Source organism: Ahaetulla prasina, chromosome 2, assembly GCF_028640845.1.
Source record: "Ahaetulla prasina isolate Xishuangbanna chromosome 2, ASM2864084v1, whole genome shotgun sequence".
Classification (NCBI taxonomy): domain Eukaryota; kingdom Metazoa; phylum Chordata; class Lepidosauria; order Squamata; family Colubridae; genus Ahaetulla; species Ahaetulla prasina.
In genome coordinates this window covers 131,677,235-131,692,121 of record NC_080540.1, presented here as the reverse complement: position 1 = coordinate 131,692,121, position 14,887 = coordinate 131,677,235, and the positions used below count along the sequence as shown (strand labels likewise).

At 41.0% G+C, this 14,887-nt stretch overlaps 1 protein-coding gene across 1 annotated transcript in view; it reads left to right on the top strand.

Annotated features, from left to right (window-relative positions):
• The window catches only part of NHERF1 (NHERF family PDZ scaffold protein 1), a 76,872-nt gene extending 62,797 nt beyond the window's left edge, over nucleotides 1-14,075 (top strand). Inside the window, exons 4-6 of the mRNA XM_058165549.1 lie at nucleotides 2,775-2,815; nucleotides 5,311-5,409; nucleotides 9,075-14,075. Of these exons, the coding sequence (XP_058021532.1) occupies nucleotides 2,775-2,815; nucleotides 5,311-5,409; nucleotides 9,075-9,242 (308 nt within the window). The 3' untranslated portion in view covers nucleotides 9,243-14,075. The remainder of the gene's footprint in view (nucleotides 1-2,774; nucleotides 2,816-5,310; nucleotides 5,410-9,074) is intronic.
• Nucleotides 14,076-14,887: the final 812 nt, after the last annotated feature.

Sequence of the window (14,887 nt, the reverse complement as noted above, 5' to 3'; positions counted from 1 at the left end):
ATTTTCCTGGAAATGCCAGGAACTGTACCTAGATCCTCCAGCATGCAAAGCGAGTGTTGCACCACAGACTTGCAGCTGTAGACCCTGAGTCACTTCCTCTAACGACCTTCCAAGAGTTGAACTCAATTCAACATTTATGAAACAGCTAATTATTCCGCCACGGTTTTTCTTTTGATTTAATTCCATAAAACAATTTCAACAGCCAGCGGTTGAAAAGTGCCAAATGTTAGATATTAAAAAATTGAATCAGATGCAAAAGAAGAGAAAAATATTAATACTGTAAAGGAATACTAACTCTGTGAGTGCATAGAGGATGTTCAGAGGAAGATTTAGGTTAGAACAGCATATCTGATAAAAGACTAGACAGAGTTAAGCAAGAAAAATCTTGGGGCAGGGACAGAGGATTTGGCATCATCAGTTACTTAAGATTTCAAGGTTTATGGTGTATGTAAATAGTTCCTATTCTTACATAAGGTTGGCTTATATTCATGAACCCTTTGAAGTTTATTGGGAAAAAAATCGCCAAAGCAAAACACAACTTGCAGAAATAAAATAATCTGCAATAATAGGTTCTGTTTCATCATTGCATTATTAAGTGTCCTAACAACTACACGGTTGAGTTTTAGAACTGCTGGCAGACAGTCATTTCTGGTCAAAATAGCCTTGGTAATAAAGCTGAAATCCAAATCTTCGGGCATGCAGGTCTTGTGAAAAGTTTGCCAGGTATGAAATACCTGCCCATTCCAAATCATTGCCCTACACCTTAGCTTTTTAGATGGCTGCTATCAACCCCAAGAAAGCTTGGGAAAACAGATAGACATTAATATGTTGCTGCTATTGCTCCATGGAAGAATGCCGTTCACTCACCTGTCACTGCATTAAAGCAGCTCTTCCTATTCTCCCTTTTGGGGTACCCCATGAGGTGTGCAGTAAAAGCATGAATGGCACATTGACAGCAAGGTGAGACTGTGCTAGGGAGAATTGTGCTGGGTCTACATTCCATGGCTCATGATATACTGCTTCAGTTCGTGCCCTACCCCAGATGTTTCCTATCAAATTACAGAAAAAGTTCTGCATGAAATCCATGAAATTCCATGCATTTATTTGTTACAGTTGGTTAAAATTGCAGTGTGCAATTACACACTCCAGAAATTTGAGTGTGTTGGACACGTGAAATGGAAGAGTCTATTCCATGTTAGGTTGGAGGGGATATAGATTTGCTACAATGTTCACTGGGAGATCTCAGTGATCTCTCTAACCACAGCTTGCTTTCCAGAGTTTCTATGAAAATAAGGCAAAGGCAGGAATAAAACCACACTTGTTCCCAGTTCTCCTTGAAGGCAGCTGTGCTATAATTGAAAATGTAGCAAATCTCTGTATGTAGGCAGGAATAATTGCATTAGGGTTTCAATCTGATCATCTGCCTATTGGGTGATTGAGAAGGAAAAATACCTGTGGCTGATACTGCCTAGATGGTTTTGCAATTCACGCCTACCCGTATGGCATGTAGGCCAGAGGCGGTGCTGGTACTATTTGCCTAATACCAAATTGTGAGAGATTGTAATGATGCAAGGCACTCACTGAAAACCATACACATTGGGCCAGTTTTGGAGGGATCGAAGAGCCACCTAAGGGACGTAGTGGCTCAGTGGCTAAGATGCTGAGCTTGTCGATCAGAAGGTTAGCAGTTCGAATCCCTAGCGCCACGTAACGGAGTGAGCTCCCATTACTTGTCCCAGCTTCTGCCAACCTAGCAGTTCGAAAGCATGTAAAAAATGCAAGTAGAAAAATAGGGACCAGTTTGATGGGAAGGTAACAACACTCCGTGCATCTTTGGCGTTGAGTCATGCTGGCCACATGACCACAGAGATGTCTTCGGACAGCGCTGTTTCTTCAGTTTAGAAACGAAGATGAGCACCACCCCCTAGAGCCGGGAACGACTAGCACACATGTGCAGGGGAACCTTTACCTTTACCTTAAGGCCAAATGGATGTTTTAAGCAACTGGAAAGCACTAACTTGACTCCTTAACCCCTAACAGTCCCCATGTAAGGTACCTTGGTCCCCTGGATAAAAGTATGCAGGGGAATATATCCATTCATCCACCCATCCATCCAATACATACAATAAACTGTGTAACAGTGATCAGCTACCCAATCTGGTTATGTCAAATATTATCTGTCCTGCTCCTTAACCAAAGACAAAAAAGTTGTCAATTTTTGCCATATATTGGATCTGCTGTGTGGAAGTGATTGCAGAGAAGCGTGTGTTTCAGAGGTGGGTTTCAGCAGGTTCTGACCAGTTCTGGAGAACCGGTAGTGAAAATTTTGAGTAGTTTGGAGAACCAGTAAATACCACCTCTGACTGGCCCCGGCCCCATCTATTCTCTGCCTCCCGAGTCTCAGCTGATCAGGAGGGAATGGGGATTTTGCAGTATCCTTCCCCTGGAGTGGGGAGGGAATGGAGATTTTACAGTATCCTTCCCCTGCCACGCCCACCAAGCCATGCCCACAGAACTGGTAGTAAAAAAAAATTTGAATCCCACCACTGGTGTGTTTCTTTATGTACGCATGTGTGTGTCTCTGTGTGTGAGAAAGAGGTGGGGAGCAAGGGTTCTGTAGCAAACTTGGGAGATCCCAGAGGAAGCAATGATCCTTGATGTTAGTGGTTACGGGATATGCTAAGTAGCATTGCAATGGGTTTTAGAAATCCTGTTAGAAGAAATAAAACTTATTCACTTCCTTTTTTGTTTGTTCTGTTCTTTCTCCCCCTTAGGTCTTTTACCAGAACCAGTTGCCAATGGTGATGTGGAGAAGGTAAAAATTACTGCCAATCACATGGTGCCTTGATAGCTGTGTTAGAGCCAACATTCAACATTGCGGATTCCTCTGCTCTACACGTGTTGTTATTGGTGGTGGTGGGGAGCATCAACAGATTACTGAACAACTCTCATGCCTTCTGAATCTACTTTGTTAGGAAATTTTAACTGGCCCTAATTTTCCAACTAACCTAGCAGTTCGAAAGCATGTAAAAAATGCAAGTAGAAAAATCGGGACCACCTTTGGTGGGAAGGTAACAACGTTCCATGTGCCTTTGGCGTTGAGTCATGCCGGCCACATGACCACGGAGACGTCTTCGGACAGCGCTGGCTCTTCAGCTTTGAAACAGAGATGAGCACCGCCCCCTAGAGTCAGGAACAACTAGCACATATGTGGGAGGGGAACCTTACTTTACCTTTAGTTTTCCAATACATTCACACAGGAGATAATACGGAAGCATTGCCCGTGCCAAGATTGTCTTCAAATAGTTGTAAGATATTTTCTTTCTCCCTGGTTTTTTTTTTTAACCTTCCCTGTAAAAACTGCTCAGAGCAGCCCTTGGCTGGCTGCCAGATCAAAAGGGTGAACTCTTCCTAAATTGGTAAAGGAAGGTGGGCTGTGAATCATTGCTCTTGATGTTCCTGTAAAGAAAAGCAGTCTGAGGAGAGGGAGGGCTCATGCCTTGAAAGGCCTGTCACTCATTTCAGAGCCTGCCTCTTGTCACTGAATAGAATGGCCCATTCTTCACCCGATGGGTGGAATCTCACATCTTTTAAAAGGCCAAGTTACTTCCAGTCTGCTTTGAAAAAACAAAGCTTAATTAAAGTCGGAGAAGAAAGATAACCTAATTAGAAACTTTTTTTTAAAAGGGCTGGGCTTTTTTAAAAAAACATTTGAATATACATTCAGAGACAGAATGAGGATGTTGCCAGACTATGGGTAAACAGGATAGATATGTCATTCAATGTCATTTTTTCCCTAGTCGGTCTGAATGTTCATTGCAAGCCAATAGTTATTGGTTTAGCAGATGGATAAGTTTGCCATATGATGTAATGCAGTAATCACTTTCAGAATCATTTCATATACATCTATAGAATGAATATAGAAGTATATTATTTATATTCATTTATTTATATCTCATATTTTTGAACCACCCATCTCACTCAGAGAGAGCCTCTCTTGTTTTAAAAGACTCTGAAATGCAAATATTCCTTGGGGCAACATTTCAACAGAATTCAAGATTCGAGATCTTTCAGTCTTTCAATTTTCTTCTTTCCCAGAAATTCTCTCCCAATTTGTCCAGCTTATCTCTTTCCCAGAAATTTCAAAGTTTAATAAAACCTCAATACATGCACAGTATTTTACCAAAAACAAAGTGGTTAAATTATGTACGTAAACTGAAATTTGAAATAAGCAGAAGGCTGCTGCAAGGAGTTTTTAATGAACTATTTGCTTATCATTCAAATCTGGACAAATTGTGGTTAGTCTTAACTATATTTAATGGAAACAAGCAAGACTTTAGCCAGAAGTTATCAAACTGTCTAGCTTTTTCTACTCATGAATCATAGTCTAGAGTTTATGGTGGCATGATAAACACTAACAAATAGGGGAAACAGAAGAACTGGATAGGGAGTGGCTCGTTGTAATAATACTTGGTCATGTTTAGCATCTGAATACAGTCACTGGTGTAAGAACAACTGAAGAAAATGCTCTCCCGTGTGGATAACAAATGTATTGGTCCAAAGGCAAGCAACACGAAAGGGGAATTTGCTCTAACTTAGCTTGAGGAATTGTCCTGCTGGTGGTTTATTTGCTTCTTTCCAAAAAGCTGAACTGGCCAATTGGTTTAAAAAAGAGAGACGAAGTTAGCAGATGAGTAAAAGAATAGCTGCTGGGCATGGACGATTGTCACCCCTTTTCCAGAATAATTTCTGTGGCATCCATTCTGTTTCACTTTCTAATTGTATAGTGTTTCTAATGCCCTCCAAGTGATTGGTCAAAACAGAAAAGATAGCCCACCTAGCTTTCCTTGTCAAATAAAGAAACATTCCTCCTACTAAAAGTTCCCAGAGAAAGTGAGGATTTGCTACTGCCCCCACAGCTCGGAATTCTACAAGAAAAATTCTTTTGAATCAACTTGTCCTTTTAGTGTATGTTAACAATACTTTTTCTGGCCTTGTTGCCAGCAGCTCAGGGGAGAATTTAAATGAATCTTGATACAGCAAATAATGGTCTTGAAGAAGAAAGAATGGACACAGTGTGTTTACTAGACAGACAGACTGACCAGTCCCTTATGGGAAGCTACAGTGGGATAGCAGTTAATAAGTCAGTTGGAAAATAGGACTATGAGATCATCATGACTGGCTAGAAAGAAAGCATTGCAATAAAATGTGTTCAGTTCCACTGTCTTTAATTTGAAATAATGCTGTGCCTACTACTTAAAGAGCCCTCTCCTGCCATTAAATTTCAAGTCTTTTCTTTCTTATTTCTAGGTGAACCTTAGAGATGAACAAACGGAGATTAATCCTGAAAGCCCTTCTAGCCCTATGACCATGTCTCCTTCTTCAACTCTAAGCGAACCTTCCCTTGAGGTATGAACACAGTCTGGGTGTAGTAGGCAAATGGGAGTGATGAGTGAGGTGGATCATCCAATGACAGGGGTAGGTAAATATTCCTTTGACGGTCTCAAAGACCAGAAGGCAGGGGTGAAATGCTCCCAGTTTGGACTGGATCACCCGAGCTGCGCCATCATCAGAGGGTTTTTTTTTTTTTACTTTTAAAAGCATTTTTTCTTCAGCTGGAAAAACTCTTTTAAAAGTAAAAAAAAGCCTTTGATGATCAGGAGGCTCAGCTGGAATCGTCAGAACCTTTACATTCTTTTTTTAAACAACCTCTTCAGCTAAAGAGGTTGTAAAAAAAAAAGCTTTTAAAAGCTCCTCTGGCGATCCCAGCTGAGTTGCCTGATTACCAGAATGTTTAAAAAACATGTTTTCTACAAGCTCTTCGGCCGAAGAGGTTGTTAAAACAATCCTTTTAAGAGGTTCTTGCAATTAGGCAACTTCAGCTGGGATCGTCAGAGGAGCCTTTTAAAATCTCTCTTTCCTCTGGCAATCCCAGCTGAGTTTCCTGATCATCACAGGCTTTTAAAATCATTTTTTACAACCCTTACAACAGCCTCCGCCCATGCCTACCCAATCACCTGTCCCCACTTGCCTAATTGCTGCTTCTTTCGGGCTCGCTAAGCCTTGTTTTGCTTCGGCTGCTGCAATCAGTTGCATCAGCTAGCAACTGAATCTGCCTGCCTGCAGTCCATCTCCTCGGTGAGCAATTCAATCTGCCTTTGCTGGCTGAGGAACTCTGGGAGTTGAAGTCCACAAACCTTAAAGTTACTAAGGTTGGAAACCCCTGATCTAAAAAATATAAATATAAATAAAATAAAATAATAAAATAAAATATTTGTGCAGCTTTCTGAGATTTGGTATGTTTCTGTAGTGTTTCACTCTAACTGCACAAACACACAAAATCACACAAAGCTATATGTGGCATTTTGTGTGTGTGTGTGAGTCAGCTGTTTTGTGTTGTGTGTATATAAAGTGTGAAAGTTGGTTTTTGAGCTTTTTGTGGCTGTGTGAAGTTCCTGCTTGTTGCAGGGGCCATTTTGGGTGAGGTGCAGCTGCTTTTACATTGTGTGTGAGTCAGTTGTGTTGTGTTGTGTTGTGTGGTGTGTGTGTGTGTAAAGTGGAAAGTTGGTTTTTGATACCTCTTACTGTTTTCTATACTTTATTATTTTTATTATTTATCGTTATTGGCCACGCCCACCCAGTCATCTGACCACCAAGCCATGCACACCAATTAAGCCATGCCCACAGAAACGGTAGGGAAAATTTTTACATTTCACCCCTGCCAGAAGGATGCATGTAGTACTATTTTGCAGTGATGGAGAAGCTAGGTCCCAGTTTGTTTGGTAGAAGAAACATTTTTCTCTTAATTAGTCAGCAATAGCAGTTAGACTTATATACTGCTTTATAATGCTTTAAAGCACTCTTTAAGCAGTTTACAGAGTCAGCATATCACCCCCAACAATCTGGGTCCTCATTTTACCAATCTTGGAAAGATAGGAGGCTGAGTCAAACCTTGAATCAGTCAGGATCAAACTCCTGGCTGTGGGCAGAGTCAGCCTGCAATACGGTATTCTCCAAAGTGGTGGAGATAGCATCCAGGAAGGGGTTGACCTTGTCTGCTTAGCTGATTGGACTGAGTCTGACAGAGCTGTGAGGACACGCCTCTGTTACTAACGCTCCCCATCTTTTGACTCAGTTCCTCAGCTAGGACAGACGTGTCAAAATTCCTTGCTTTCTGCTTTCAGCATATATGAACCTTTCAACAGGATATCGGGACTTCAAATCCATGAGTGATTCAACCGGCTGACTCCTGATTCCTGGTAGAGTCGTTGGATCCCTTTTCAGCAGCAAGGGCTTCGGCTCGAGTCGCTTAAGCCCTCCAAGCTCTAGTTTGAACTGTGAAGTGATTAACGGGCATAAGAATTCCATGCTCCTTACTCTAGCATAAGCGGCCTCACTTGACAGCTCCAGAGAGCTTGTTGGCCAAGCAGAGCTTTTGTACTCCCCACTTGACAGCTCAGGAGAGCTTGGCAGGCAAAAGAGCTTTCATGGTCCTCCCTTGACAGTTCTGGAGAGCTCATCAGTCGCAAGAGCACTCCTAGACTTCTTGCGGGTAGCATGGCTAAAGATCCACTCCACGCCGATACCCAGAAGAGGCTCAGAATTGATGGGGAGCTGTAACGCTTCAGTTTATTAGCCCAAGCTGCTGGAAATTTAGGAGCTGGAAATTTACCACCATGGCTCAATGAAAAGTAAAACTTCTGCAGTTTCTTTTTGTGACTGCTTTGAAAAATTACATTACCCATATTTTTTTTAAAAAAAAAAGTTTCTTAAATACTTCTACTTTTTATTTGGTGAGAAATAGCTGTTGGAGATTTAGTAATAGATTAAGAAATGTCAGATGTTCCTGCTGAAAACAGTTAAAGGGAGGTGATTTGCTATTTGTACCCAACACTAATCTAAGGATCTAGTTGTGTCCAGGGAGAGTTATTATTTAAAAAAGTGGGGGAATTAATATCCCCTTTGGCAGTGGTGGGATTCAAGTAATTTAACAACCGGTTCTCTGCACTAATGATTTCTTCCAACAACCAGTTTGCCAAACTGCTCAGAAAGTTAACAACCGGTTCTTCCGAAGTGGTGCAAACTGGCTAAATCCCACCACTGCCCTTTCGCCATAAAGCTAATTTGATATTACACAGAGTCATCCAACCCACTTCTGCATATATCCAGTGGAAAACCCCAAATGTGGCATATTTTAATACTGTGTGAGTGTGGCTTTTGTGATCCTGAAAGTGGATGAGACTGAATTCTGTGAATGCCTAAAAGAGAGGCATTTTACAGGCTTTTTCTGCAGGCTCCCAAAGTGGATTAGATCCTTTTTGCAAATTATGGTGCTATTGTGATCTTGCAGAAGAACTTGGCATTGCTGTGTGGCTTAAACACTAAGACGATACTGACTTTTACTTTGATTTCCTTTGATCAGCCTTAAGCTACCTGTGGTTAAAATCCTTTTTTTAAAAAAATTAACTGTTTAATAGCAATCAATAGATGTGTTTGCATGTTAAATGAAACATGAATTAGGGTTACAGTGATCTTTGAAAGTATGTGGGTATTAAATTAACCAGTCAAGAATCATGGCTTATAGTCGTGGCTGTGTGAGTTCCTGAACCCAGATAGGAAATTAAAGAACAGTGACCCACCTCATTCTCGGACCCTCCAGCCTGTGGTCACAGAGCAGGACAAAAGAAAGAGACCACAAGTACAACTGCTTCTGCTGCAGTGTTCCCATAATCGCTTGGCTGCTCTTTTTTTTTCATAAGTTTGCAATAAGTTCTGTACCATAAAAATTTTAAAAGTAACCTTTTTAAGGATTAATATTTTCCCATCCTGCAGCAAACCAAAATATCCCAGGCCCTTTATAATACCAGGAGACGAAAATAATCTGCCTGCTAGGTGCCTTCATAGGCTTCATACTCATGGCTACTCCAAACTATAGAAGAGTTGTGTCATGTAAATGCACCCAGTAATGAGTGTGTGGGCTTTGGGTCATGCATAAGACAGAGGTTGTTTCAGGAGAATAGCTGATAACTGTTGGGTACTTTATTGTCTCTTTTTGCACCCTTTCATTCTTACAGATGTACACTCATGAGAAGGAGGACAAACTCAGCACCACATCGGATCCCATTCTTGACTTGGACATCCCACTGGCAGTAGCCAAAGAGCGCGCCCATCAGAAACGTACCAGCAAACGGGCACCACAAATGGACTGGAGCAAGAAAAATGAACTCTTTAGCAATCTGTGAAGCGCCCCAAACCCCCGAGCAGGGAGGTGATGTAAGGGCAATATTGGAAAATCTGGCCAGATCATGCCTCCCCTTCCCCTTCTCCTACGCATCCCTGTCCCCTAGGTACATTTCCTTGCCCTTCTTCTCTTCCACTCCTTTTGCTTGGAAATGTAGATGCAAGATCTCGTCTTGCCCTGAGTCACCTGAAAGGGCAAACACATGGCCTGATAAATTCTGCCTGCACTATTTTGGAGAAGCAGTTGTATTTAAAGAGGAGGATGAGACATTTTCATATACCCTCTATAAATAGCTTAAGCTAGCTTGTGGATGTGAATCCAAAATGAATTTGGTGTCTCTGTTGGATCTGTAGTAGAAGACACATTCACATATCTATATATAAAGAGAATGTATGCACAGGACAAGGATGTAATACATCAGGTGCCACACTGAAAAGTGGGACAGTGTGATGCATAGCTGTATTGTAGGTCCATTAACTTTTAAGATAGCTACAGTTAAACATCTAAAACTATTAATTCCTATAGATCTCAACTGGCTCTCTTCAGAGAAATCATGTTGGATGCTGATTGAACTATTCCAGGCTATGTCCTATCAGGACTATAGTCTAAGCTTGCATTGAGTACTTTAATTCCTAATTTGATTACAAATGAACATCCTATTGTGGGGCAGTTCCTCTGTCCTCTTTTCAAGGAACTGCTTTGCTACGAATGGAGAGAAACATTTCTGTTGCTCTATCGTCTTCTCTCTTTTTTGGTAAAGACATTCCTGGATTGCCACTGCAAGAAAGGGCTTAGTAGGCAAGACCCAATACTTCTTGCTTTGTGCTTTGGAGGTTTCAAAGTGTGGGAAGAGGAATATTTGAAAGCTGTTGTAGCAGCCAGCCTGTGAGATTCGCTTTCTTTTGGCCAGGGGATGTGGTAAGGAGTCGTACCTAATGCAGCAGTTGAAAGCACATAAGGATAATATCCTACGCTCAATTTACTCCAGAAATGGAGCCAATCAGGGTTTTCAATAATCATGATTAATTATTAACAACTTACCGATAATAGTGTTTCATTTCTGGAATTGTTTTCTAATTATGGCTCATTGCCCTGTATCTGTGTATAGTATAAAAATCATTCCTCTCCCATAAATTTCTGTTTTGTTTTTGTTTTCCTTGATTAATGTTTGATGTCAAAAGTAAGAGAATCTGTTTACTGGAGCAAAATGCTGCCTTGATTTTGTGTGTTTATTTAAAATTAAGGGTTTTTTGTTTGTTTGTTTTTGGAAAGCCACATATACAGATCACAGTGTATGTGAAAGTAGAAGTCTGCATGAGATTAGCCAATCTGTCTAGTCTTATAATTTAACTTACAACCTTAACTGGGGTAGAGTGAGAGCTGTAAATCCAAGGCCAGCAGCTGGCTGATGTAATACAAATAACAGACACACACAATATTTTTCCACTCTCCAAATAAGAATAGACGAGCTTCTGTCTCTGCCTGTTGGGCTGGATAATATATCAGACTTCAGGATGATAGAAATTACCATCTTACCTGCAATTGTTTTCTTCTTTTTTCCCCCTGCCAAATTAGCTGAGCAGAGCCATGTCAATACTCAATCAAAATTAAAAATAAGATTGATACAGCTACATGTAGGAGAAACTGGGCACCATCATCAACCTCTTTTTTAGCCTAGCTCTGTTTCTGGGGCTGGAGAGATGCATTACAGGTTCTGCTTCTGCTTGAAACTAGAACCACAAGCCAACATATTCTATAAATTTCAAGGGTTGTGCTTGTAGAATGAAGTCTTGTTGAAACAAGCTATGCATTTAAGGTCAATGTGCCACTCTTAGCTGTAAAATTCAAGTAAGAAATTACGATTTTACATTCATATTCCAGTGGTGGGTTGTCCCCGGTTCGGACTGGTTCTTACGAACTGGTAGTAAAACTGGGGGGAGGCTCTGCCCACCGACCCCGATGTCATCAGGACGCATGCGCATGAGCAGAAGCAAGCACAAAATGAAGCGAGCGCTTGTGCACAATCCCACTATGAATTGGTAGTAAAGACAAGTAGAACCCCACCCCTGTCATATTCATCAGGTGATGCCGGTAAAAATAGAGAAACAATTTGTCTGCAAGACTGTCCTGCCTTTAATTTTCCACACTTGTTTGCTGTCAAGTGTGATATAATTTGATTAGCTCAAGTAGTTCCCAAATCAATGTTCTGAGCCTTGTACTTGGAAACCATTTTACGACAGGCAATCAGGCAAAGGCCGAAGAAGATTAGGAAAGCAAAGGCTTTATTAAATGTCTCTTTCCCATTCTTCATTAAAGCCCACGAGGATCTTGTTTGATAAAGAGTTGACCAATCTGATTATTATTATTTTTTTGGTGAAAGTTATTAAAAATGACTGAATGAGTTAGAGTGGGAGAGACTAAGTATCCAAGATCAGGATAAGTAGAGGTAACGGCAGTTTCCATGTGAATCCAAGATGGTTCCCAATTTAAGCACTGATCAGATTTAGGTTCGCTTGGTTTCAAAGATGTTTTGAAATAGGCCATAAGGTTTGGGGAGTGCTTGGGGTTCGCTAACTTAATTATAAATCAGCTGATTGGTGGCACCCCATTGGCCCCAAAGGACTTTCCTGTGAGATAGTTGCCAGAAAAGCCATGTTAATATGTTGCTGCAAAAATAGCCAAGAATCTTATGTCACCTTAAAAGCCAACCTTTTTAATGCTTCTGTCACTTATTATTTATTTAATCAAAGGCACAGTAATAAACCCATCATTTTTCTGATGAAGTGGACTTGGACTCCTTGGAAGTTTATGGCATAATCAGTTGATTATATTAATCTACCAGTGGGGCCTGCAATAAAATGTGAAGAGCTTCTGGGCACAGCTACTTTAGTTAGCTTCCGTCCTGAACTCTTCATTTCAAAATATTTCCCTTTCGATTCCTGCTACTCAAGATCATGAACGGTAAACAGGATCCATCCTAGAGAGACTGTTTGAAGTATGTTCGCTTTTAGAGATCTAACTTTTCCTCCTCCTGATGAAAACGGTTTGTGTTTTGCAATTATTTTCTTTCTGAGAGCCTTGAAAACCCACCATCCTTATCAGAGCTGGGTTTCAGCAGGTTCTGACCAGTTCTGGAGAACCGGTAGTAGAAATTTTGAGTAGTTCAGAGAATCGGTAGTAAAAATTCTGACTGGCCCCACCCCCATCTATTCTCTGCCTCCCAAGTCCCAGCTGATTGGGAGGAAAAGTGGATTTTGCAGTAACCTTCCCCTGGATTGGGGAGGGAATGGAGATTTTACAATATCCTTCCCCTGCTATGTCCACCAAGCCATGCCATGCCCATCAAGCCACACTCACAGAACCGGTAGTAAAAAAATTTGAACCCCACTACTAATCCTTATGTGTTCATATAACATTAATATTGGCCTGAAAGAGAAGCCAGCAGATCCAGCTTTGCATGACATTGAGAATAGCTTCTTATTACAAGTCAAACTGCTTTCGAAGGGCAAAGGGCCCACTGATAGGTGGGGATGAGGGTAGATCATGAAGCAACACCAGATTCAAATCTTTGAAGAATTCCCCATGATGCTTTATTAGTTTTAAGCCAATAATCTCTTAGAAAGAGTTACCCTATAATAGTTAAAATCTCCAAACTAGGAGATTTTAGTTCCTTTTAACTAGGCCAGGCCTGATTATCCAGCTTTCACTGTCTGCTTGCCAGAGGAGTACAAGTCACCTGTTGGACATCAGTTTGCGAACTATTTCCATTTTATTGTAGGACCAGAGGTGTCACACAAATTTTAACCCCCGTAATAATATAAAGAGTTTGGCCCATGTCAAATCAGCATTTGCATTTAATAGGCTGAAACCTGCTTTATAATTCCTCAGTGTACCAGGGTGCTCAGCTAATTCATCTGTTCCCTGAAAACGGTGTAATTTACAGCACAATCCTGGGCAAATTTAATGACTGAATAAATCCTATTGTGTACAGTACAGTTTATTCCCAGATAAGTAGATATTAAACTTTCTGCCTTTGCTTCACAAATCCTGCCAGACTTCTAGGTGCAATGTCCAATGTAGTGGAAACTGATAACAACTTATCTGCCATTTTTCTGTCAGTGAACTCCAGAGCATCAGGACTTCATTCATGCATCAATAATATATAAACAGCAGTGCAAACAAGAACTATTTCCAGAAACAGCTTTAAAAATGCTAGCCATATTCCTTTTTTTGGAGGGGGTATGTGGACACAGGTTTTGGCTTTTCACTCAAAGCCAGCACATGGACGTTGGTTGTTTCTCTCAGAAAAGTCCTCATTCCACCATAGTAGGTTGCATTAAAGTGTTATTGTCAGGGCCACATGAATGTTTCCTCCTCCTCCTCTCTGTCAGCATCTGTCAGTGTGTTTTATGCTGCCCCATGACAAAACTTTAACCTACCTCAGTAAAGAAGCAAGTAATCCTGTCTGCAAAGCTTAATTATGTGGCCATTTTTAAGGGCAGCACTCCTATCCAGTGCATGGGAGGATGGGAGTGGGGAACAGGTGTCCATGAGATGGAAGCACTAGTTTCTGAGGTGCTTCACCCCTCTAAGTTCTCACTTAGTTTTTTTCTGAAGAAGAAAGAAGAATAAACCAGTCTACCAGTCTTCTGAAAGACTGGTAAATCTCTGTCTAAATGTAGTCCAGCTGATAGATTGGAGGTGGGGGTGAAGGATGAAGTGGGAGGCAACTCACATTCCATTTTAAGAGAGTTTTTCCCCCACTTTGTCCTGTCAGCTGGGCAAAGTTTGACCATTCCTCTAGCACGGGGGCCTCCAACCTTGGCAACTTTAAGCCTGGTGGATTTCAACTCCCAGAATTCTCCAGCCAACTTTGCTGGCTGGGGAATTCTGGGAGTTGAAGTCCTCCAGGCTTAAAGTTGCCAAGGTTGGAGACTCCTGCTCTAGCAGACATGTTCTTTTTTCCTATCACTGGAGCTGGAATATCTTAGTCAATTTTATCCTAGCTTCCAAATATTCAAAAGTGATACATGCTCCAAGGTAGCAAAACAAGGAAGAAAGTAGGCAGGTTTCTCAACAGAAATCAAGTTTCTCTAATGCTAAATTGATGATAGTGAGTCATGTTCATTGAGTTATGCTTGCAACAATCTCAACTAACGAATAGGAGTTCACACAATCCAATCTGTGATTATGTCATCACCAAGATTGAGAAGTTACACATCATTTGTGCACCGAGCTTGTGTGGGGAAAAGGAGGAAATGCTACTGTTTTGGAATATAAATGGCTGCACCCATGGTGAACTGGGGATGATATGGAGGCTACATCCTCTAAATTTGATTAGTGGGTCCAATCGTTGGAAATGTGGAAAACATGAAGGAGCACTTAACTGTGCATGGTGTGCAAGAAATGAATTACTGGATATAAACGCACACAATGATAGAATGTTAAAGATTACTATTAACTGGAACTTTTTTTTAATTGAGACTAATGGATAGCCAGTTTAAAAAAAACCTATGGAAGGTTGGTTTTGTATATAATAAATGCAACAAGACTTTGCACACACAAAATGGAAAAACACCAAAATACCCACAATAGAGGAATGGACGTGTGAAGATAATGGAATAAGTAGAAACGGCAAAGTTGAAC